At 37.9% G+C, this 27,556-nt stretch overlaps 1 protein-coding gene across 1 annotated transcript in view; it reads right to left on the bottom strand.

The window, feature by feature from the left end:
* BRINP2 (BMP/retinoic acid inducible neural specific 2) overlaps nucleotides 1-27,556 on the bottom strand; it is a 202,122-nt gene that overhangs the window by 164,025 nt on the left and 10,541 nt on the right. Inside the window, exon 2 of the mRNA XM_072419737.1 lies at nucleotides 6,561-6,856. Coding sequence (XP_072275838.1) covers nucleotides 6,561-6,805 — 245 coding nt within the window. The 5' untranslated portion in view covers nucleotides 6,806-6,856. The remainder of the gene's footprint in view (nucleotides 1-6,560; nucleotides 6,857-27,556) is intronic.

Genomic DNA, 27,556 nt, shown 5'->3' with positions numbered 1-27,556 from the left:
GTGGCAGAATGGATGGTACCAGATGCTAAGCGTGCCAATTGCTCAGCTGGCACCATATGAGTTTTACTAGCTTCTCCAATAAGACGCTACCTGCCATAAAGCTTATGGAGCAGAAAAACAGCACATTGTCTATCTGTTTATTGCTGGAATTAGATTTTGGGCATATAGTCTCTACTGGCATGAGAAAGCTAGTTTGTTTTGTGTTCTGCTCCAAGACTCCTAGTTCTGCTTGCTTTAAAATTTGGCTACCACAAACCTGTGTGCAGTGTTCTGTGACATAGACAGCAGCGCATTGGATGCTGTGACCCCCATTTGAATAGGGCTCTTGGGCCGTACATACATCTATACCGTCCCCTGACACTGTAAGTCGTAGCACTTATCTGTAGTCAGTGGCATGTGACAGCTCATTGATGGATAACACTCAGTTTCACATTTAGAGACGTCTTCCCGCGTGCACTGATCTATAATAATGCGCTCACTGTGTACTGGTCTAGACTGTGAGCTCCCTTTGTGCTGTGATCTGATTATCAGATTCCTCTGTGTACAGCTCGCTGGGTTTACTCATTTACAGCTATAGGCTCGCTGTGGGCAGCATGATGTTACTTTGCTGTGAATATTTAGACTAAAAGATTAAGGCTTTTTTTCTGTTCATGTGCCATTATCTGCTGCTTTATTCACCGATGTATCAGTTCCTCCACTGCTGTTCTATATTGAAATGTGAATAGTAAATACCCACTGAACAATCTCAATCTGTGTCAACAAAGAAGGAATTTATAGCATTTAATGTATAAAACACCAGATAAACAGTTTGGCAGTGTATATACGTGCATTTTGTGCTGGAAACAATCTTTTATGTTTCCTGGACAGAATGGCACTCAACTCTTCTCCATTAACTTGTACAGCAGTCGATCTCCATCAGACAATCTTTTTGGACCAATCCATGAATGACATCCAGCAACTGCCCAAGATGAGCCAGACCATTCATATCGGGCCAGAATCATCTCACATGTGTATACATACCCTAAGGCACTTTTCAAGCTATCATGGTGTGGTGATGCACATATTGGTACAAGCAATACAGCAATATAAAGTAATGCACGTTGCATAGGTTAGTGCACTTCTATTCAATTTGAATAGCACTTCTTCCCAATAAACTTTTGTTGCAGCTGACTGCAACGCATGTATATTGTGATAGGTGTTATAAAAAAATTGGTAAGTTAGGCAGCCTATTTAAATAAATAAGCTTCCTTAATGCAACGTGCGTGCTGTAACAGAACAGCAGTTTGAACCCAACCTTAGAGGGTGTTGATGAGATAGCCTCCCTGTTAAAAGAATTGAAGAGGAGACCTTCTGGCATACAGCATCCAGTTCTTCCCTACTGGTTGGCTTCACACCTAGGTATAGCAGTAACACAGATTGGATATAGAAAGGCACCTCAATGCAGACGTGTGGACAGACCCACAATACAGAACACCACAAAGCACATGTATTGTGTTTAGAATAAAAAAGCAGGTCTAGTTTTCCTTCATTTGCCATGTGTGGAAAGCCCATTTTAAATGATTGTGCCTAAACGCTACACAATGTGCAACATACTATGCATTTTGCTGCATGCAGTAACTCTCAGTAATACAATGTGTGAAGAAGACCTTAACATTTTGACCTCAGTCCTGTAAAGCAGAATAGTTTTCCTACCAGTTGTTATGGAATACAATGTGTTTGTCTCTAACAGGACCCTGTTACAAGAGTATCAGGAATACAGGTCCAAGCACCAAAAAAATAAGTATTTTAAATGCTCACAGTTTTTTTTCTTTTCCATTATTTATTTTTTTTTTTGACTTTCAATATGCTGTTGAACATGTTTGTAAACTCAATTACATCAGGAAGAGATGATTTCCTGGAGCAGCCACCACCACCATTATATGTCATAGTTCTCTTCTCTTCTAGGAAAGACTAATTACTGTCTGTGCTAACCCAACTTCTCCTCCCCATCCCTACATATTCTTTTCTGTAACTTCCAGGGGAGGAGCACCACTATAATACTAAAAAGCATTACTATAAGAGAGTCATCTGGGGCTGTTAACATTACATCAAAGACAGCACCACCCAGCAGTAGTATGTTTCAATGTCTACATTAGAGAGGCTTTTGCAGGCACATCACATGCATTAAAATGCTATCAGCATATATTGGAAGATTGCTGCCAAGGTGCTTGGTCTAGTTGCAGAGATTTTTGATAGCAATCTTGTGCACTAGGGTCAAAACAATATGTTTTCCTTAAACCTTCTCCCCCCATACCAAGAAGCAAATCTTTATATTTCCTTCCAATCCTGCTGTTCTGGTCATCCAAAGGTGCTAAAGATAACTTCTAGCAGAGGAGCAGCATGTGATTTACCCCATGCATAACACTGGGCGAATCAACACTGTAGTATAGGGAGTCTATAGTCAAGAGAGGCCCAGAGACATAGGCACACTAGGCACAGGGCCTACATGACAGGGTGTGAGGCTAGCCCCAGGGGAGTGTTAAGGGTTAACAGAAAGATGTGTGTTAATGGATGGGAGGGGCAGTGGTAGAGCGTAGGAGGGGATTAGTCATAGGGGGGTTTAAAAGGGTAGACACAGAAGTGGGAAAGAAAAGTTTCCTGTCCCCCCTCCGTTTTTAGGTTTAGGATTTGTGAGTGTTGGCAGTTGGCGTCTTGGAAGGCAAGGATTCTGGGCTTGTTTTAAGAGGTGGATGTCTGCAGGAGGATCTTCTTTGGTGGGGTTCCTCCTTTATGGTGGAGTGAAGGTCATGGCTCCAGAGGCAGTGCTGGGCGGCTAGGGGCCAAGGTCTGAGTTGTTGGAGGAGTTAAATTCCTGATGGATGTAGATTTTGGCTTCTGAGACCTGCAGCCGGGTTGTTCAGGTTTAGATTTTTATAATTTTAGGTATTGTTGTTGGTGTAATGTTAAAAAAGGGGGAATTAAAATGTTGGTTATTTAGTTTTGATGTGAATAATGTTAGGGTAATTTATGTTTCCCTATAAGGTGTTAGAATTGGGATCTTTTATTGTTATTTAGTTGTTGTTATTTATTTTACTGATTATTTATTGGTTATTTGTGTTGAATGGTTATTTAATTATTTACTGTTTATTAAATGGCTGCTTTTTGTGTTAGTGTATTTTTTGGGGGGTGGGGGTTGGTTGGTAAACAGGTTGGTGTGATTGGGGGGGGGCAAATTATTTTATGGTTGGGCTTTAAGTATTTGAGGCGGAAGGTCTGAGCTACCCTGGTCATGTGTATGCTACAGCTCTGGTGACTTGTAGTAACTATAATATTTTTGTTTTGTTTTTTGTATTTTTGCTCATTGTGCCTGAATAAAGCAGCAGGGACGTTAAGGAAACTTAGAGGTATGAGTGTGGGGTCTGCATTGTTGCTTTTTTTCTGCACAGACAAAACTTGATTTCCTTTAAATAATAGCTATATAATTTCTACCTTACTAAACTCTGTCAGGTTTGCTCTTTTATAAAAGCATGATAATGATTTTAGGTGACCTTCACTTTGAGTGATCTGGTCATGAAATTGTTCCTTTGAGATCTGAAGGCCATTATATCTTTGCTGGTCAGACAAACAGTGCTGGGAAGCACAATGCGAGAGTACTGAATATGCATGATTTTATGCCATAAAGACTTGACAAGTGCTTAGAGGGCTGCAGGCAGGACACTACCTGAGCTAACTGCTTGGAAAATCGTGGATGTTCCATTTAAGACATTTTGCTGCTTGCAATGCTGCTGTGAGCAAAGATGGATTTTTTTTCGTTTCCTCAACATTTTATTTCATGTGAGACATGTGGTCCAGTTGTGCATGCAGTGATATTTTGTTATGTGTCCTGAGCTGTACAAATGACCTTTTGTTGCATTTAATTATCACAATCTCCATCCAGTGTGCACTGATCTTCATCATCTGTGTGTAAACTGCTCCTGCATCTACTGATCTGTACATGCTCTGTCCATGTACTGTTTTTATCCTGTCCCTGTGTGCAGCAAGCTGTATTTAGCTCAGCTCAATAATTCAGTGGAAATATGCAAATATGAATGGGGTGCTGACCACAGCTTATTGCAATGCAAGCGGCAATGTGTGCATTTATTAAAACACACAGAACTGGTAAAGTTAGAACGTCCTTGTGTTTAGATTATTAGAATGTAATGTGGGCAATATTAGAATTATCATTTGGGAATTTATGAAATGTCATCACTCAAATGAATACAGATCTGTGTGTGGTCAGATGTATGTGTGTACAGTACGTGTCCACAAAGAACTGAATGTGGCTATCACCTATGTTTGTGTGCACTGATCTGTGATTATCATCTCCCTGTATGCAGGAATAGCCCTTTTTCCTCAACTCTACAGCTGCCAGTTCTTCTTTGTATGCACTAAACTGTAAGCATTACTGCTCTGTGTGCAGTTATCTGTGACTATCACCTTGTCTTGTACACTGATCTGTAACTATCATCCCAATGTAACTATCACCTTCCTCTGTGCACTGATCTGTGACTATCACTTAACATTGTGAACTGATCTATTACCTCACTATGTCCACTAATTTCTGAACAGCTCACCATGAACACTAATCTATGACAATAATCTCCCTAAATCCACTGATTTGAGACTATCCTCTCCTTATGTGTCTGATCTGTGATTATCATCTTACCCTTGGCACTGATCTGTGACTATCACCTCGTTCTGTTCACTGATCTGTGACTATCACCTCGGTGTGGGCACTGATCTGTGACTACCATCTTCCTCTGTGCACTAATCTCTGATTACAATCTCCTTGTGTGCACTCATCTGTGTCTATCATCTTCCTCTGTGCATTGATCTGTGACTATCACCTCCCTGTGTGCACTGATCTGTGACTATCACCTCCCTGTGTGCACTGAACTGTGACTATCAACTCCCTGTGTGCACTGATCTGTTACTATCACCTCCCTATATGCACTAATCTGTGACTATCACCTTCTTCTTTGCATTGATCTGTGACTATAACCTCCTTTTCTGCTCTGATCTGTGACTATCTCTTTCTTCTTTGCATTGATCTGTGACTATAACCTCGCATTGATCTGTGACTATAACCTCCTTTTCTGCTCTGATCTGTGACTATCTCTTTCTTCTTTGCATTGATCTGTGACTATAACCTCCTTTTCTGCGCTGATCTGTGACTATCACCTTCCTATGTGCACTGATCTGTGACTATCACCTTCTTCTTTGCATTGATCTGTGACTATAACCTCCTTTTGTGCACTGATCTGTGTCTATCGCCTTTATGTGGGCACTGATCTGTGACTATCACCTTGCCCTATGCACTGATCTGTGACCATCATCTCCTTATGTACATTAACATTTGATCCCAATTCGATGTGTGCACTGAGCTATCACTAAGCCTGCGCTGCTCAGTTAATTGCAGATCCTGTCCTGGCCTCTGTCGCTTTTCTAATTTCAGTCTTTCATTGTGCAGCACTGCACGGCCCTATCCCCCCATCTCTGCAGCTGCAAATCCTCCATGTGTGCCATTCTATAAATACCCCATTTTTGTGCACACTGCTTTACTTTTATGCAGTCTTTAAGTTTGCTTATCAACATGCAATGCCTGACTCATGGTATAAACCTGACATATTTTTAACAGCTTCCTGTGTGACTGGCACTGCATGCTGACACTGCATTATACTAACACCTGTACTCCTCGATGATAGCCGGTGTGAAGCTCCCTTATTCACTACACTATATTTGCACAAGATGCAACCAGTTCACTCAGCACTTGTGTATGGCTGAGAGTCAGCAGGGATAGCCCATAAGTCATTCTGAGCGCTAATCATAATTAGTTCAGGTTCTTGTTCATGGCTCTGTGACCCCATCCCTTTCCCCCCATAATAAACATTCTTTATTCTGTGTGTACTCTGTGGTCAAATGCCACCAGATCTGAACAGAAGCAAACTAAAGTTCTGCAAAGAAAATGTGCAATCAGCCATGATTTTTTATTGCAGAAGGGACAGGTAATATCCCATGCTAATGACACTTTTTAATATTTTTAATATTGTATACTTTATTTTATTACCAGTTACATCACCATTACGTTGCTGTGCTTCTCAGTATAATGCAAGCAGAATATGGCTGGTGTGGGTATCCTACAATGATGAAAGCTCTTGGGAATTATGCAAACTTGAAAATGGCTTGATAGATGCAGTGCAGAGCAAACTAGGTAAGGCCCACATGTGATGCTAAACATCCATGATCGAAAGAACCAAAATCTAATGAATAAAAACCAAAGAATGGAAACCAGAGAAAGGAAAGTGATGCATGGTGCTGGATTTCACTGGCCTGATGGGTTCACAGTGATATGCTGCAGGTTCTAATGTTTAGTGTGAGAAGCTTATGGTGTGCAATGAACTCACTGTAAGCAATTTCAATCTTACCCTTTTTCCTGTGCAGAAATAAGGGTAGGATTGGAGTTCAGCTTGAATTGCAGCAAAATAATAACAGGAATCATAGTAAAATGTGATCATCTTTAATCATCAGTCATAAACACTTACCTGTGCACTCGATACCTGGTGGTATATCCTTGTTGGTAGCGCTCAGCAAAGTCCACATACTGCTGGGCCCGATGGAAGGGACCCCTGTTACTAAGCAACCAGTCAAGCGATGACTGCCCAGGTGACGTTGCTGAGCCATGCTGCCTAGAAATCGTGGCTGTGGCGGATGCCAAACACAGCATTACAGACAGCCAAGTCGGCACCAGCCATGCCCAATCAGAGCGGGTGTACAGGTGCCACCTCATGCTTCTCGTACGCAGCGAAATGCTTCATTCTCCCCCTCACAGCCTTTCTCCCTGCAGGAAACAAACAAACAAAAACACTATTTAAGAATTAAGCTACATGCAAATTATACTCATCAAAAAGTCACATACTCTAGATGTCAAAATATACAACTTTGATTTATTTATTGATCTGTTTCATTTAACAAAGCATCCGGGTCTACTTATAAAGGATGAACACAATTTAAGGAACATTCACCTGCCTGGATCTGACAAACACCATCCCACAAACATTAGGTCAATTTTTAAAGCAGTGAATCTGACATTCATTAAATTCTCAGGTGGAGAATTTTCAATGATAGCGATTGCTTCTCCACCAGAGAATGTTTGGCAAATGTTAGATTCACTGCTTTATAAACTCCTAGATATGCTTAAATAGACAGTCGGAATATGTTGCAGAGGCTCAATAGTAATGAACAGAAACACAAGCTAAGCAAAACTTAAGGCACAAACAACAAACGATTGCATTTTAAATTGCGCTTTTCCTTGGGGTTCTGCTGGAGCATTTGACTGCTCCATGAAGAGTCAATTTAATGGCACAACCTCCCCCTCATAGAATGCCATAGTTCAACACAGGTAGCTCCTATGTCACCAATTCTTCCCATACCACCCCAGCCCTCCTCATCATGTATCAAATTTAACAAATCTAAATCAATGCATTTTTATTATAAGGTTGATTGGACTAACAGTGACAAAAAATCAGCTCTAAAATTAGGCAAATGATTAGGCATAAAATTTGAGTAATTATATGTCTGTGAACTGACCATACAATGAACAAGATCAGCTTTAAAACTGACACTTTACTGTCAGTGTTGAACTCCGGACCAACAGAAGACATGCATATAGAAAAGCTGTATTTTTAGTTCCATCCATCCTGTTTTGAGACTTACACAGCTCCACCACATACTACAGCCTTTTCTGGATGGCTAGGAGACCTGTTTTTTCTATGGCAGTTAAGTATTGATCCTCCCCTAGCCAGATAGGATAATGAAATATGTTCGCACATGAGCACTGCATGACAACTGATTGGCTCTTTGTGCTGCTTCTCCCTTTAGGGATCTGCTGCAAAGGGGACTGCATGAGGCTGCTATCAAACTGTATTTATTTTTTAAAAATGAATACAGCACTGAATTGTATTGTGTCTTTTATATCTCATGGAGTTCAGCTTTATCTGTGCTAACAATTATATAAGAGGAAAAAATGATAACAGGCAATTCTGCCACGTGCTATGACAGTTCGCTAAAGAGCTCCGATGATGTCTCTCTGATGTTGAAATAGAATCAATCTGGGGACCCCATTCCTTCAAGTTAGAGATTAGACCTTCACTGACGTGGTAATAACATTTTTGAAGAATTTATAAGAGAGGTTTGTAAATTATTCATGTAGTTCTTAATTCAGTTGTAGAGAAACACCAATGAGAATTTTAAAGGTTTAATCATTGTTATATGTTATATGAGTATGGGGATATGCAGGAACTCTACATATCCAACAAATAGGAATGGAGTTACACACAATTCATTTCAGATAACCATCTGGATACTAGATACCATCTTTGGGCTCAATTTATAAAGCAGGGAATCAGATATTCCCTCAAACATTCCCTCATGGAATGTCCAATGGCAGTAATTCATTCTCCACCTGGGAATGTTTGAGAAAATGTCAGATTTATAATATAAATGTTTAGCAATCTGCCATTTTGTTAATGTAAAAAAATAAAACCAAAAATAAAATGTAATATATTGCAGTTTAAAGTAGAGCTAAACTTTAGAAATAAAAAAAACTACTAACAGACAGGTTCATATACTGCAGAAAGGGCGTGTAATGTCCTGTCTGCAATAAAATAACCTTACCTGCCTGATTGCAATTTTTTAAATATACCCGCTGTCCTTGTTCTGCCATGGGTACTGCCATTTCCTTTCTTCTCCTCCTGGTTTCAATCCTCAGCCATGTTGATTGGCCAGGCCAAGATGATGTAACTCCTAGGTGTAGGGAAAGCTGGAATGCACTGTGTATCCCAACCTCCTACATTGAGCTACTCATTCATTTCAAGGGTTTTAAAGACATTTTTCCATTATTTTCACCTGGTCATCATACCAATATCACCATTAATGCCTGGGGTGACAAGGTTCACTCACTTTACTTTCTCTATGCAGGATTGTCACCTTAGACTCCTGAACTGGAATTCAATAACAGAGGATAGATAGCAATGCTTGCAACAAGCCATCATATTTAAAGAGTGGTAAGCTGCAATATATTTGAAATATTTTTTGTCATGGGTTATAAATACTTACAGTGGAACTAAAGTTAAAAATCTGTAAACAGGCAGAGACTTCATTGCAGAAGGGACAGGTTATGTTACCTTCCTTTCTGCAATATTTTAACTAAACTCATCTTTCTTTATTCCATCACTGGTGTTACTATCTTCTCCCTATTCTCCTCTGGTTTGGGATCTTTGGCCATTTAGTACATCCAGGGCATGTACACAGGATTTCATTCACTTTATTAAGAAGCCAGCAATGCCAGGGTCGTACACTGACTTGCGCATGTACAGCTCAGTGTACATTACAGAAAAGGTTGGTAACAGGCAGGTAAGTTTGTTTCATTGCAGAAGAGACATAGCCTGTCCCTTCTGCAATAAAAAGCCTAACTCCTAACAATTTTCTTCTTTTAATTTTAGTTATGATTTAGGGCACTTTTTTGATTTGTGTGTTAAGTCAGGAATTAACATTTTTAAATCAGCATTATTTCTTCAGAAAATGAACAAATGTTTAAGAGTTAAAACATACAGACAGAGAAGGATTAATTATTATTTATGCATAATCATTGTTGTTGCATAAACAATAGCAAGTAAAACTTGATTGGCTATTGCAAATCCCAATTGCATTTGTGTCTCCATATTCTCTAGTTTTTAACTTTTAAAATAACTTTTAGAAGCCTAATATCTGTTGTGAAAATCCTATGATATCCTTGGCCAGAGGCAGTATGATTTTCATAGGAGATGAGTGTGATCTGAGCATTGCTACAATCTTGTATGGATTAACATGCAAGTCAGCATAGAAGGAGCTTGTTATATTAAGCTCCAAGATGTTCTAAAATCTCTGCAATCAATGAAGGATCTTCTCTTTTGCCTATAGACAGAGTATACCATCGTATTGTTCTCTGCTAAAAAAAGCTGCAGTCGGCGTGTAACGTAATTACAGCTATGGCTAGTCTCATTCACATTATTCATCATTATCACTAAAAGGTCAAAAGCAGCATGCAGTGAAATAGACATTTACATTTCTATGTGAATAAATACAATGAATTCAAGGTTGCCAAAACTAATGGAGCTTAGGAAATTGACTTCACACAGGTTGAAAGTTTAATTTTTGCCCGGAGATGGGCTTTAAGGGCTGTGTGTGGAACCAGGGAGTTGGCCTCCTTACTCAAAGGCTTAATTGGGGCACTCTTGTAAAAACAAGACTACCGTACGGATGCTAAGCTCCTTGCTGCAAGGTACTATTTAGAAGATTATATAACTTCAGAAGAATATAGTACTCACCTGAGCACAAGTGAATAAATGCTTGTCATTAATACATTGAGACTTGGAATTAGGTTTCAGAATGCATCCCTGCCTGCCAGTGCAATCTGGCTGGGTCCTCAATATGCTGTATGTTTGTCAATGGAAGAGTATATTGTATAGGAAGCAAGTATTTATAAAATTATACTGGTATTAAATAGGAGGGGGTCTCATATTGTCACATCCCAAAAACAGCAAAAGGGACAATAGGATCTGAGACTGGGACGATGAATTGGTAAAAAAAACTGTTTTATAGGAGGAAATTGAGGCGCTCACTCATATCTCTCTTCCTTAAACAGCTTTCCAAACCTAATTGGCCGTACTAGTTATGCTTTTTTTGTACTCCTGCCTGCCCTCCCCCTAAGTGAACTTCATAGGAGGAAACCTATATGGTTTTAGCAGTCCTAATTGGTCATTGATGTTTTTTTGACACATGGCTTCAGACTCCATAGACACTATGCCCTGAAGAGGCAGTCTATAATATTCTACAGAACTGCAAAACGCGTCAGAGAAATTGATTGTGTATAGAAATAAGAATGGAATATATAAGTCAATAAACAACTGGACCCCTAATCTAATACAGTGTTGTGAAATATGTCTTTCTTCTGAATCTGACATGTGTGCCTTTATTACTTTATCCATTGCATTGCTTTTTGTTTTATATATATATATATTACCTGTTTGAAACAAGTGACATTAGTCTTGTATTCATTATCAATTTTATTATATGGTTAACCTCTTCAGTTCTGTATATAAAACAAATTCTTTTTACTTCATTATTTCCCCTTTAGATATTACCATGATGTCACATCCCAAATAATTCTGAATTTTTCTCATGCAATATGGTCTTTAGGGACTTCTCATAAAATTAAACACAATAATAAAATGCCAGCAACACTTAATTTACAAAAATCTTAAAACCAAAAAGGTAAGCAATGCTACATACAAAATGTTTTAGACATTTGTGTCATGACAACTACATGATGAAACCAAACGAGTGTCTTAGGCAATGTACACATGTTCATTGGTTCATGTCTGATAATCACCTCAGGGCTCATATTGGACAAGAATCTTGCTTGCGTACAGTTCTCGTTGTCCATCGTCTGAAGGACCTTCGTGGTGGATCCACGGACCATGGACATTGAATAATCGTAATGCAAGGGAAGGGGAGAGAATGCAGGGGGTGCTGCTCTGTCCTTCTCCCCCTCCCCTCTCCATAGAGCAGAACAATGCTGTACATACAGCACTCGTTCATGCATCGTGCAGTCATTTGTCGTTGGAATGGATCGTGAAAGATGAGAGACAAATCCGATTCTTTACATTCGATACATTCATGTCTGAAAACAATCCTTCACTTAAATTCACCAGCACATACAAATGGAAATCAGCCAGCAAATGATGAAGAAGTTCAGATCTGTGACAAAGGTCTGGAGAGGAAAAACTTTCTAAAAACTTCAAGTTGTAAAGAAATAGACCTTTCCACAGGATAAAGTCTTTGCCTCAAAAGATGATCTTCAACCTCTTTAACATTCGGGAAACCCCTTGAAATAATGTTCAGGTCATCAGGGAACCCCTTCTATATTTACCATATCCACAACTAAGTGTTGTGGTCAGTGGGAAGAATGCCTCTTACATTGCTGGACAGGGACAAGAATGCAGATGCCTAAAAAACATCATTGGTGTCAGATAAACGGACTTGAGAGGCTTAAACTGCCTATTGCTCAGGAAACCCCTAGCAACGTCTGGAGGAACCCTAGTTGAGAAATACTATGACAACCTATTGAGAATGAATGGGGATTGCAGATCAGTATCACCCATTGCCGCTCACTGTAAAATGTTGGAATGATAGGAACCAGCATAGTGTTACAGGCTCCGAGTGTTACAGCCTCCGAGCGTTGCGGACCTTGGGAATGCTGCATGGCAATACTGGTTTTCGCCATCACTCTAAACAAGGCCTAAGGAAAGTTCAGGCTAGTGGTCAAACACATTGGCCTTATGGCTCCCTGGGGGTCCCTGGCTAGGCTTTTGCAGACATTTGATGCAGTTGCATTTGATACGTCTTTGTTTTTTAAAGGCTAAGGGGAATGGAATAATTTTTGGAAATGGTTGGAGCAGATAAACCCCTCACAGATGCTACATGCAATGTCTGAAAACTCACGCAGCAACACTTCTACAAGCAATGCTTAAGGGAAAAAGAACTTTTTGTTCCAATATTAACATTTTTTTACCCTATTTCTGTCATAATAAGTAACCTTGAATAAAATAGGGGTCCAACACTGTGAAACATTTTGTTTTCTGTTTAGAAATACAATTCACATTGACTGTGGTAGATAGGAGGTCAGAAGTCAGAGAGATCACATGACCCAGCCCTTCCTTTGTTCCTATTACCGAAACATCGCCTCAGTAAACCATGTTTATTCCACTTCACAAAAACAAAGTGCTTACGTCCAGTTTTCATCTTTATATACTGTTTGTTCTGCTGTGTTTACTTTTAGTAATCAAGAACTGACAATACCAATAGTTCAGAATTTGCTTCTGTGAGAAGTTAAAATGGCGGCCATTAACTCTCATTAAAATAGCAATGGTAACCATAGCAACTGTTGATGGTAGCAGCCGAATAGATTTGCCCCAGTGTAAAGTCTTCTTTTTTTTCTTCTTTCCATTTTTTACTAAAACCTATTAATATAATTAGAGTTCTTACGAACATTCAGTCACCTTTAAATTAAAATTTTCACTTAATTGCTTACTGCACACAGCAAAATGACTGGTTTACTATAAGATCTGCCTTCATTAAAATTCTCTTCTATCAAAGTACTTAACGGGTCTCCGCGGTGTGTTCAAAACTGTAAAGTTAAAGGAGGACTCTAAAATGCTGTATTTTGATGTAAATCCCTTTATAAGCTAACTAAAAATTTATTCTTGTCTCTACTACACCAACACACACATGGATGAATGGGATTTTCAACTGTGTGTGTGATCACTCCTCCTCAGTACATCATACCTAAACATGTATTTTGTAACGGGAGACTTCCCTTATTTATACCACAAGCAAGTAACCAAATAACTATAAGAATATAATATATGGTATTAGTGTAATGCAGCAATAGTAATGCATGTAATGCAGCCCTCATCAGAAAATATTGTTCATGACCTTTAATGAATGACTGGGCTTTGAGATTTTAAAGGCCAGTAACTATTAGATTGACACGGTATAAATTATCATTAGCTGTAAAAACGATCAGAAAGCAGTGAAGTCAGGTCTCTAATCACCCCTGATAATACTATAATCTTTATTTACAAAGCACCAACATAATACATAGCATTGTACAATGAATGATTACATCATTGTACAATGAAAATATTTCTCATTCTTGCAGGTGCACATGACAAACCTGCATAACAGACAAGTACAAACTTTGACAAGGGGCGAGAAGACATAGTCCAATAGAGCTTACAATCTAATATTTATGACATGCCGGGGGAAAATAGTTGCTGAAGGGCTCTAACAAAGTAATACCATGAAAACCCTTCGGGGCGTGGGACCTTTCAAAAAGTTGGTTTGCAAAAACATTACAGGTTTGCATGAATCCCTTCTTTTCAATTTTGCCTACCTGTCCTCTTTTGTCTCTTAAAACCCTCACTACTTTCGCACCATTCTATATCCCCCTCCTATTGTGTGATGCTTCCCCCACCTCCTAGATTGTAAGCTTTTGGGGGCAGGGTCCTCTACTTCTCATATGTGACTGTCTGTATCTGTCTGTCATTTGCAGCCCCTATTAAATGTACAGCTCTGCGTAATATAATGCACTATATTATTACTGTTAATAATAATAATGATATACAATAAATACACTAATGGCATAACAGCAAGAGTATATTTTAAAAATCCTCTCCTCCTGTGTCATTGTTTGTATTGGCCCATCATTTGTAACGGCTATTTAATGTTGGTGCTTTATAAATACAGTATAAAAAATAATAACAATAATAATGATAAAAAAAAACAATGTAACTGTTAAAAAGCAGCCTTTGAGTTTCTGTACAGTGAATTTGCCTAGGTTGGGATGCTCTTATTTGTCTTATTTGGCAAGTAGCATTTATACAATCTCCTCCAGTTATTAGACTGTAACATTGTAACTTTGAAGCAATTTAGATGATGAGAGGCTATAGCACGGTCTGCTAATACACTGTCTATTTTAACAATTATAGAGTTTTAAAATTGAACATCAGACCTTGCAGTGGTGAGGACTACTTCATACAAAGAGTCTGAAGTTCAGCTTTAAGATGTTATATTTTTTAAAACAGAAGCTCGTCTTGCTGGGGGATAATTCATAAGGAGATAAATTTACGTTATTTCCCATTCTTGCAGGCTTTTTGTGCTTTGTAAGACCATTCCATTGCATATTCTTTATGTCATTCATGTGTATTCTTGATGTCATCAATGCACGACCAGCAGAACGCCAATGAGGTCAATGACTGCTGAAAGAGCAGGCTATAAGGTAAGTTTATCTCCTTATCTATCATATCCTTGTAGTGTCGTGAGGGACCCACCTAAATTTTAAGTTCACCTTTAATTTTATCATGTAACTATTTGGGCCCATTCATACAGCAAAGCCCACCAATGCAGGCCTAATATGAGTTACACAACACATTGGTGTTAATAGGTTTTTCAAATGTACAAAAAAGATCAGGAGAAAATTCAAGTCCAGTAAACCCCTCCTTTTTATGATTCAGTGTAGATTACATTATCTTTTAATACGGATCACGACAGAAATATCCACTTTTGTTATCCTCACCAATTTTGCTTTAGTGAACAATACACTCCAAATATAAAGTATAAAAATTTGAAAGCTTAATGGGCTCTCATTCTGTGAATGAAGTACCCTATTTTCATCTGGTGTTATTGCACTTATCCTTTTGTCTCTATATCACATAATTAGACAATTACATAGAAAAAGAAAAAAGAGCAAAATAATCAATTTACCTGCAGGTACCACACTTTTCAATGAAATGGATATTAGGTAAACAAAATTATACGATTAGTTTTAAAAACACACTTTTGAATATTGAGTGTTTTGTTTGTACTCCTTATGCTGAATCCCATTATTAGGTCAAAGTCATTAGCACATCTAAGAGAGCGCTTTAAAAGAGAAAACATTCCTATTTATAAATGAAATGTTTTTTTTTGTTTTTTTTACTGTGTTCTTCATGAAGATGACAGCTAAAGCTTAATATTCCGATTAAAAAATGCTTTTGGAAGTGTCATATTGCCTGCCTATGATGACAGTGCATGAATTAAATTTTATATTAAGGTGTTAGTTTTTATTTGATCAGCATAATAGAGGTTTTAGCTGCATCCAGTAATAAGCAAACTTCTGCCTGGATATTCATAATCTGTCTGGCATGCTTACTGAATGACTAGCGTTACCAATTATTGCAGTGAGCCTTCACTTTGTATACCTTGCTCTAGTTTTACCGCTGAATCCACTTTTTCCTGTGACAGGTGCTGGCTCTCACCTAGACTTGTCTTTTGGCCTTAAAAGGACATTAAACAAATGAAGACCACACTCCTGAATACCAAAACACAATCAACTTTTTTAAACTATTGAGTCCAAACCCAACTTGCCTCCCCCTTATGCATTTTAAACTTTTAAAAAGCTCCCATCTCCTGTGCATGTTCTTCTTTTTTATCTTTTATACATTTTTTTGGTTATTTCAGGTCAGTTAAATAGAGAGAAAGACCCTCTTTCGATCATCTATAGTGGTGGGCCATCCATGAAGATGCAGGGAGTGGTGCTAATGTTATGATATTAGTGCAGTGCACTGCTTCGGCCTGATTTTATATTGGCTTATTTTTTTATTTTATTTATTTTATTGTTATTATTTTATTTTTATTGTTATTAGTATTTTGTTTTAATAACTTTATATTATTTTAATGTATTTATTATTATTGGCTGATTTATTTATTGGCTGGAGAAGATACACATTCAGCAGTGAACCTGGGTGAAACAGCAAACCTGGATTGGATCTGAACCAGAACTGAAAATATTTGCTAGCAAATAGCAAACGACTTTTAAGAAATCCATTCCAGGTTTGCTGGATCCCCAAGGTTCATCAATGAAAGTATATCTTCTCCAGCCTTGGAAAGCTTTATTAAATCAGTCCTCATCAGTACACTATGGATGAGGGGGAAGATCCATGACACCCTGCACTCACAGTATGTCCTCAGTCTATTCAGTGTCCATTAATATTCTACGTGGAAGATTAAGGATAGGTTGTAGTGAAATTAATTTACTGCAGGGAATCAAACCATAATAGAGATAAATTAGCAACTTGATGTTCTTTATATTTATATTAAATATTATGATGATCATTTTTATTTTTGATGCTGGGGAACATAAATAGACCCTGAGGTTGGGCCCTAATATTTAGACCAGGCTCTAAAGCCTTGTACAGGTTTTAGGCAGACATCAGATTTTTTATCACTGGATACGATCTTTTGGGTTGGTAACCAGTGACAGTAAAAGGAAAGAGTGCTGTACATACAACACTATTCTGTTCTATGGAGAGGGGATTATGAAGAAGCAGCACCCTGCTGCACTCTTCTCCGTAGGAAAGTACAGCGGTTGCCTCCACTCTGTCAACATGCTGGATTTTTGTCTGAGATGACCAGGACTGTTTGTCACAGGTGATATCTATTACCTATTGTGTGTATGTAGTAAGTGAAACACCTTAAAATAAGATGGGGCAGCAGGTGCATTGCACAGTTAACAAATTTGGAGACATGTAGAAGGGGCCCTGAGGGTGCTATACATGTTGGCTTGAAAACAGGAAACTAGGATGCTGTGCCATTGCTCACATGTATTGCTGAGCCTCCATGGGTAAAATAAATGATGTGCGATGAATAAAAGGAGAGGGCCAGGAACAATGCTGGGGAAGGAGGAGGGAGAATGTACTTCAGTTTAAAAAACAGGTAAGTTATATCTAACTTGATGCAGCTTCCATACACCAAATCAGTGCAAGAGAACTGGGCTGGATGAAAGACAAAGATTCAATTCAGTTTTATTAAAAAAGCTGATGGCAGGATGGTAATTCGGAGCATGGTTTTAAATTCTTCATTTCCACGTCATGTACTAAGCCAGAACTCAATACCAAAGCACAAGTACCAATCTTTTTTGGTCAGCAAATAAGCAGGATATAATGGAGAAATATTGGAAAATGTGCACATGATGGAGCTAGATTGGGACTAGCATTTAAAAATCTTCCATATCCTTGACCGGGTAAGGGCTAATTCGGTCTAAGCAGCTCTTGAGTTGAGGAAACAAGCAGCATGCAATGGATTGTTAAGTGTGGCACATCAAAGGACAAGGTTGTTACGAGCATTAGAAATTAAAATGAAGCAATTTTTCTATTTTTGCTGTGCTTATTATATGATAGACCTTTAATCTTTTAGCGAGAAGTGGAAGGCTATGGAGCAAGAATCAACAACTGATCTAATGTAGGACACCATTCCTCCGTATATTAGATATTAATAAAATAATTACAATAATAAAATAAACTATATAGCACTTAGTTTGAATACAACCGAAAACTGGCAATGTGTGGACCACAAGAGAGGTGAGACTCCATGGTTGAATAAGGAAGGGCTGGTATCTTCAAAGCAAATTTTTCCCATTTCTGTTAACCCAGACAGTTATGAGAAGCCAATGGGTGAAACCACCAGCATCTTTACCTGTAATGATGATACCAATTTTGGGTTACTGGCTCAATAAAGTTTTTAGTACATATATTTAAAATGTATATGTAGCTTTTTTTTAATTTTGGGTGGAAAAAGGAAACATTATAACCCCTATGAGGCTATTTTTGCTGTCTATTCCCACCAAGGACACATCCTGTCATGAAGATCCTGAAGTGGCAAGAGATGAGAAGAAATCTCAAAAAGTAAGTGGGTCTTAAATTTTAAATAGCTGTCAACTAAAGATTTGCTTCCATTGGACGATTGCTGTCACCTCTTGCCCTAATGACAACTCTATTTTGTTTATTTTACCTTCCTTTCTGACTAAATTGTAATAGTCAACAGGACAAATAGAATGAATCATACAAGTCACCACATAGGTATAAAAACCTAGCAGAGTGTCTAATGCACTTCTAGTCCATCAAAAAAAAAAAAAAACACTGAATTATAGACAACACAAAAATCAAAACCATTTCTTTTAGAAGAAAAAAGGCATAGGAAGATTTAACGTATGTGAGGAGTAGAAAAGAACATGACAGATGAGCAGAAGATAACTATTCATTGGGGAGAAAGAGATGATGGAGCAGTTAGCAAATTTTTTTGTAGATTGCATAAAGGAACAATGGTTCTAAACCTGCTGTCAGATATTGAAGAGAAATGTAGCTGCATCTGCTGTATTGTATGCCAGGCAATATATGTAATTCATTTCAAAATATCGTCATTCATCAGCATTATAGTGGGTTGTGCAATCTGCAACATAACAGATCAGGTGTGTATAAGTACATTCTATAAAAATGGGGGAGGTGCAGGAGATGTGTATGCTGAAATGCGCTAGGTGGATATTACAACCTAGGTTCCCATGGAAGTAATATGCAAAAACCAGCACATCAACTATTGAAAGGTCAGTACACAACAGTAGAAAGGTCAGTACTTCCAAAAGTAGCATTTTAATGCTAAAGTTAAATCAACTTATATTTTGCTTTTGCTGGCTTTTACCTTCCACTCTTATTCTAATACCATTTTTAAAAATCTTCTATTTTATTTACACATTTATTTGTAGACCCAGGCTTACTGAAAACAACATATCACCTTGCCTTAATACTCTTCCCAGGAGACCTCAGCAATTTTGCAGGCAGTGGGGTAGCTCTTAGGAGGAGTTTTGTGTAGCACTCACCCCCGCAGGCAGACAGTTTTTATATTGGCCCCTCCTAATGATGTGGCAATAAACTTACAAAGACTCATATGAATTAATTTGTCTAGGGGTTTATTGAAGGCCAACACATATGGAGAGATGGTTGGGGTAACGTCAGAGTCAGCAGTTCATATCCAAAATCATTCCACGCAGTCAACACCTACACACCAACACCTACAGCTGACTTTTAGCATCCTCCCTGACTCCTAACCCTATAATGACGTGTGAGAGAAACTTTCCTCCCTGGAGTGGGTTCCCTTGTGAATGATCCCAAATTCAGAAGCAATGAGATCCTGTTCTGGCTAATCTCTTCAGGGGGTTCCATCCTTTAGCATCTCTCTGCCAATGCCAAGTCCTTGGTCTATGGGAATCTAGCCTATCCCCCTCTGTTGCCCAGTCTCCAGCCCCCCTGGCCTAGTCAGGCCCACGGGGTGATAGGGCTATCCTGCCCTGACTCCCTTAGCTTCTTCAGCAATTCATCAGGGCCCATCTGAACTCTGTTCTCTTCCAATTTAAAATGTACAAGAACGCCACCTAAAAAGGCATCAAAAACTGTCAAACGCCCAAGAAGTGATGGACCAGGGCAGTCTCTGACTGCTACCCAAATATGGCCAGTTTCCCCATCAGTGACAGAGGGTAGCCAACCATCAGTGAGGAAAACTAGATCTGGAAGTGTCAAGAATGCGCTAAAGGTAAAGCTTTAAATCCTAAAGGGATCTTGCAATTCTAAAGGGGTACTACAGTTGCAAATATAAAAATGCACTGATGGGTAGAAATCAATCTGGGAGAGGTGTATTTCCAAGGCAAATTTCATTCCATTTTATACACAGTGCCCACATGTGAAGCTGAGCTTCCACAATTGGAAGATCTGAATGGAAATAAATGACACTGGCCAACTGAGATTCTTGGGTGTTCCCACTCACTGTTGTGTGCTGCAAACTACTAGTTGTTACGGGAATATGTTTTATATGTCATATGATGATCTTAGTACTGTGAAAAAAAACAGTAAAGGAATGTGAATATAGGTATTTTTGAGTTTAAAAGGAGAGCTTTTACTTTGCCTTGAATAATCAAAGATGTGGAGCTTTATTAATATACATTTGTTCACCTTCAAATAATGGTAATGGTTATCCCAGAAAAAAAATCAAGTTTCCACCACTATCTTAGGATGCCCATGCATGGACCAATTTGTGAAAAAAAAGCTTATAATTGCATACAACTATCATGTGTAAATTGTGCAATGTAAGTCTTTCCAAGATGACAATTCCAAGCTCTTTTAACATTTGGAAGGGCTCATTATCACATGTTTCTAGCTTACCACTTTCTATGTCCTGTTTGGCTAGCTTCAAAGTTTGTTGTAAGTGTTCTTCCTAATGTTTTTAGCGCTGGCAGCATCACAAACAATAAATGACCATTTTCTAGTTAGGAAAGAGCCAAATCAAAGGCTGCAAGCACTTTAGGCTTTGTAATTAATCTGCAGCATCTCAAACCCTTAAAAAAATGATACTGAAATTTCCGTTCAAAATCGCCTACTGTGCCAACATTCCTAAAGTGTAACTCAAGCCAAAGTTTATTTTTTTTTAAGTAAAAGAAAGTTACATTCTGTTTGAGGAATCTCTGCTTTTCTTCCACCTTTAGCTAGGGAATGCATCAGGGACTCAACCCCTATGGGATTCTTCAAAGAATTATCTGAAGAAGTAAAACCTGAAATTCACTTTGCAGCAATGCCCTGGTTGGCACTCAAATAGGAGTTGAGGGCTAATCTCCCCACTGGGGAATAAGACTGAAACATAAATGTAACAACACATCTAAACATTGTGGTTCATCTTAAAAGGGATCCAAGATTACAGTGTGTAATCAATAGCTAACTCACACCGCAGGGAGTGAAAGAAATTGTTTATGTCCTCTTTTAAAACTCAGTGGGGCTGATTTACTAAACGAATATAGGCTGTTCACACAGCAAAAGTGAATTTTTCCCTTGCAAGACATATTATAGCTACCTTAATAAATGAGATGAAACTCTGCTGACTTCAACCATCCAATCATGTGCAAGTAAAAAACCCGATTTTATTAGGTTTCCTTGCACACCAGTGGATATTCTTTGCAAAGTGAATTTTCACCACATCTATGAAGCTAAATGAATTAGACCTTGCAGGGTAATAATTCACCTTGGTAAGGAAACAATCTGAATTCTTTTTGTAAACCAGCCCAAATGTCTTCTTGTCATAGCGGCACTTCTATCTCCATCAATAAGGATGCACCAGATGCATGTACTGGTCACTACGAGAATGGCTATACATTGTATCTGGTTTTTCAGAATCATTTTATTATTCTTGACTTACATTTTCCCAGCTGTGGCAACACATCCCCTGATCCACTGATAATAGTGGGGCAGTTTACCCTAAAAACCATTCCTGATCAAAGAGAGAAATGATTGTGCCAAAAGACAATTTAACAGTTTATTTAAAATAAGGATCTGGAAGTGGCAGTTATGTGTGTTTTTAAAGCACAATTTTGACCAAAACACAGAATAGGGATTTTTTTATTCCACAATTTTTATTTAAAAAATCATATTCTAAAATCTAAAATAGAAAAAAATCAGCCACATTTATCCAATACTTTATGTATGAAAAAACACCACTTAGGTTCTTTAGTTCACCCCAGTGAACAATACTATCACTAGTATAATATATCATCCATAAGTCCATTAGAGAGACTAATCAACAAGCTTCAGTATCAGTAATAATCACAATCCATTGGCGATGTGAAAACCTATGTATATTTTTTCTATACGTTTTATGTCAACACTTCTTCAGGAACAGAGGGTCAACAAATCAATGTGTCAACAACTCAAAAATCTTGACACAAGTAGTGGGGGTCAGCTGGTCAAAGTAACCACCTAAAGTAAGAAACTGTGGATATAATGGAAACATCAAAAGGAGATCAACCCGAGGATAATATCTGCAAAGGCTATTGAGCTCAGATCAAAGGAGGAATTAATGGAGAGATAAGAAAGGGGAACCAAGGTGTGTATAAATGGGTACATACACAGGTGGATCCCTGTCTTATCTCTCCTTAGGAAATGTTTTTACACATATAGTATTAGATACATTTGGTTGATTTTAATTCATCTGATTTTAAATTATGAATTGATCTCATCAATATGTCTGAACAGAGGATTGCACTCTCTAACCAATCTTCAGAATTGTTTGTTTTTTTACAACACAAAGGGGTCGGTTTAAAAAGCAGGGAATCTGGTATTCACTCAAATATTCCCTGGTGGAGAATCTTCCAGGTCCATTTGTTTCAATGGCAGTAACTGATTCTCCAGAGAATGTTTCAGTAAATGAGATTTGTTATTGTACAAATAGACCACAAAGTGTGTTTAGCCAAAACATCAAACGTCATCACAAAATTTATTAAGTTTGAAAATGTAACTGGTTTGCATTTATTTTGCACATGTGTCGTAAAGAATTGCCATTTCCTCTTCACATGCAATTATTGCAATGTCAGCTGCATTGCTCGGACCTCAAAGCAGGACATACCTGTTAAATGGGTGTTGGCAGTAATGTTTATGGCATTTATATTGCATCTGCATTGGCCCTATGACCAGTGCAGCCGAGAGAATCTGTCTTCAATGGGCTTTAATGAAATCTTTGAATATAAAATAAACTTAAATGACATCTGAAAAATGATTAACATTTGTATTATATGATATTTTAATGACTAAAATTAAAATAAAAAATATTTGACTGGATAGCCGGCATGAGGTTTAAGGTGCATTCACTAATTAATTATACATTTGTACTTGCCCTAGAAATCTCATAAACAATTCTGCTATGATGGGTTATCTTTAGTCCAGTCCGGTTTCCTGAAATACTGCTGGCTGCATATCCTGCTGTGCTGTGAAAAATCTGCTCCTGTGAGATGAACCGCAATTGCTCATTCTCACATCTCCAAACAGCACCCTTTAGTGGTGGCCAGAAAAAAGCTACGAACAGCAAAGACAATAAAAAAAAAAACAAAGATAGCATTCTGCTGGATTTATCTAGAGAATGTATAACCCACTGGTAAAAAAAAAACAAAAATAAAACAAAAAAACACCTGTAAGGTCAAATACAGATGCATAATTGTTAGTGAAAAGGTAAAATTATATTGTTGTAAAGGTTTATTGCTGAGCCCTTCATGCTCATTGAAAACAACCAGTCTGGAAACATTTGAAGGACAATAAGAAAAGTCTAAAAGGTAAATTTTATATATACATAAATATAAATATATATATATTTATCCATGATAGAACATATATGGGCCAGTGGGAAGTATCCTTTTCAAAACCTCCATGAATCCTTACCTTTTGTGGTGAATTTTAATGGATAGAGCAAACACAAAGATCTAAGTCAGTATATTAAATTGAAGATTTTTTTTAATTTATAGTAATTTAAAATATGAATTAATGTGTTTAGAATATGAATATCCTCCTGTTCACTCCTGAGGAAGCAAAGATGGAATTGAAACGCGTTGAGTACATATGATCATGTGGATTATTTTGCTATAAAGTACGGTGTTTTCATAGTGTTTAAATAAAAATGTGTTTTAATAAGAATTATTGTCGAATATGGTGCAAATCTGTGGCCTTAAAAGTCCATAGGTTGTATAAGATGTCATTAGAGACAAACCTTTATGATTGTGTAGAAAATTTGACTTCTCCTAATCAAGTATCATTGAAAACAACAGACAACAACACAAGAACAGGAAATAACATCATTGTCATGTAGTTCTACTAGAAAGAACAATGCATTACACTGCACAACAACGATTTTGCTACTGGGGATAACACATGTGATTTACATGATATCGAGTGTGCCGATTCCAAATCTGAACTTGCCTATCACGTACAGATTTTAAGTTATAGGAGTGCTATAGCTGTTCAAATGATGGGTATTTTTACATGGGAACATTATAACAGTTGCAGCTACCACTATGCCTGCTGCCGCCTTAGCTGAATTACGCCCCCTGGTGGCATGCATGTTCCAGCAGCAGCTGGGCATGTCTTGGAAAGTCAGTGAGCTGATGTCCAAAAATGGTTGGATGGGAAAACGAAATAAATCCCTTTTACTGTGCCTATAGTTTGAAGTAAGCCAAAATACCATCAGTCGCACTGCTACTTCTGTATGAGTAAAATTGCTGGGTTTTCAAAGAAGACTAGAATCATCTAAAGAAGTTAAAAATGATCTATCCTGATTGTGAATCTGCTCTGAAGCCAGTGCCACATGATGCAGAGAATCCAGTGCCAGTCCCTCCTACATCCGTTGTTACGGACAGTGACATGTTGGATGAGGAACAGGAGGATGGTGTCGATGTTAAGAATGTTATGAACCCCAATTTGAAGAGGTTAAGCCACATTTTATAATCCAATGAGATTTAGGTGATCTAGTAAGGGACCTGTCTTTGTCAAAAGAGAAGTGTGAACTGTTAGACTCCAGAATAAAGGAGTGGAAGTTCGCATGTTATTACAAGCTGGAAACCGTCAGTTACTTCTGTACCGATGTGAGTGGTCTGATGATGGAGTTGGGTTGCGAATACATACCAGAGCAGTGGAGATTGTTCATAGACTCGAGCAAAGCAAGTTTGAAGCTGTATTACTGCATAAAGGTAACAAAAAAACCTTGTTCCTCTTGCTCATGCCGAGGGAAGAGACATACCAATGCATGGAGGTCATTTAGAAATTGATTACCTATTCAGAACACAAGTGGAACGTTTGTGTTGAGCTGAAGGTGGTGGCACTCCTTCTTGGCCTGTAATTGGGATATACAAAATATATGTGCTTTCTGTGCCTGTGGAACAGTCGCGATGACAGCAACCATTGCAAAGTGAAAGAATGGCTGCCAAGACCTGAACACACTGTTGGCCAGTACAACGTGAAGCATAAATCACTCATTGATCCACAGAAAGTTTTCTTTCCGCCACTTCATGTTAAACTTGGATTCATGAAAAACTTTGCCGTTGCAATGGATCGTGATGGTATGGGTTTTCAGTATCTGAAGGACAACTTTAGAAAAGTTATAACAGATGCTAAACTGGGAACAGGCATTTTTGTTGGTCCCCAAATCCACAATTTGATGCGTGATGCCACATTCAAAGACAAACTCAACCCACTTTCAAACTCTCAAACTTTCTGGGCAACCAGCGAGATGAAAACCATTCTGAACTCGTGAACAACATGCTAACAGCATTCCATCAACTTGGCTGCTGAATGTCACCTAAAACTAATTTCTTACATTCCCATCTGGACTTCTTTCCACAAAATTTGGGTGATGTGAGTGATGATCAAGGGGAGATGTTCCACCAGGACATTTCTGTTATGGAAACAAGAAATTCAGGCCAGTGCAACCCCAAAATGATGGGTGACTACTGCTGGTTTATGCAATGGGAGACATCGGAGATCCACAAACGCAAAAGCAAGTGCCTGAAACACTTCTGTGTGTTGAAGAAGGACTCAGGTGAATTATGTGTAATTGTATATGTTGTTGCAACATAAAACTACGTTTTTGTAATGTCATGGAAATATGAGGCAAAAGTTAGTTATGTATAGAGATTACATAGTAACTGCGGAACGAGAGAATGTAGCTAATTGCGTCTATACACGTAATTACTTAAGATCCTGACATCTCAGGGACAATCGGACTTCAGATTTAGATTCAGCTTGATTTAGTATAGGACACAGGGATTAGACCAAGTAGCAGACAATTTTTTTTTTTTTGTGATGCAGTGTTTTATGAGTATTAAACATAATACTACCACCCAGTGGCAAAACTGCTAATTACGGTAAAATATATAGGAATGGTTGTTGCCCCTATGGTATTTCTGTATAAACACAATGCTAACACAACTCTCAGCAACAGCCTCTCATATTTTCTTCTTTATGAATTTTTCACATTTTGGTTTCGATAATGGTTTGACATGGCATCAGCTATCTTCTTGTTACAAACTATCACACGTGTATATATATATATATATGTATTGTAAACCTTGAGTAGTCATCACTGAATGTAATACATTTTTCTTTCCTAGGGGTATATTTTTTAAGCCGTAAATCTCAATATTATCTCGATATTCACCAAAAGCTTTCCCTGGTGGAGAATCAATCACTGCCATTGAAATACAAGAACCTGGAAGTTTCTTCAGTGGAAAATGTTTCAGTGAATGTCATATTTACTGCTTTATAATTAGACCCCTTAGAGTCTGAGCTTTCATTTGATCAAATAGATCTCAGTAAATTAAGCCTTTTTGCTCTATACATACATATATATATATATATATATATATATGCCAATCATTCTTTGGCTTAATAATGTCAGGATTTCCATGTCCAAGACAAGGTATGAATACATTTTTTTCTGTTGATCTTGACTTTTTATGGTAATAACTAATCACAATGTTCTTGCATTAATGCTTGTGTTTTCAGAACAACATTTTTTTTTGTTATGTTATTACACACTTTGCATTTAAAAACACAATAGGATTTAAAAAAAAGCTCAGTAGGGGGTATGTCACACATGATTTCCTAGCAGCAATTTATTGAAGCAACAAAATCTCTCTCATTAGCAGTTTTGTTGTTAGGAAAAATTGGATTTCAGTCAATGAAAGGTCTGTGTCACAGGGAATTCAGAGATTTGTAACTCAGTCATTGAATGATTGACTTTCTGCAGTATTAGAAGCTAAAGGATCGCTATAATAGCTGCTTGTGTAATGCAGTGCAGCTGCTGATCACCTTGTCACACCAGCGATTTGCAGCAGAGGAGATTTATACAGTGTAGAAGCGATGCTGGTAGATGGCATTGATCTATTTAGCCTTTTGCAATCAAAACTTGATAGATTGCAACTAAATTTGTGAGAAATAGCTTGTATTTATGAGCAGCATTAAAGATAAACCAATGTATTTAGTTTAGATGTATGCATGAAATACTAAAACATTTAACCCTTTTAACGGGCATCACATGATTTGTAATGTAGGTAAATCAAAGCATTGCAGCTGACAAAATTGCCAGTGGTTATCTGAACCTATAAAATATTAATAGAAAGGTGACAATGCCCTAAAGCTTTTAATTGGGCATCTTCAGCCGAAAAGAAGGGAAAACACTGAATAAAGGAAATGCTGACCATATTTGCAAATGCTTTGGCAGGTAAATAACATACCGTATGTATTTAGCTGGCCTTATTTAATGTACAGCG

Source organism: Pyxicephalus adspersus, chromosome 8 (assembly GCF_032062135.1).
Source record: "Pyxicephalus adspersus chromosome 8, UCB_Pads_2.0, whole genome shotgun sequence".
Taxonomy (NCBI): Eukaryota; Metazoa; Chordata; class Amphibia; order Anura; family Pyxicephalidae; genus Pyxicephalus; species Pyxicephalus adspersus.
This window is presented reverse-complemented; position numbering and strand designations above follow the sequence as displayed.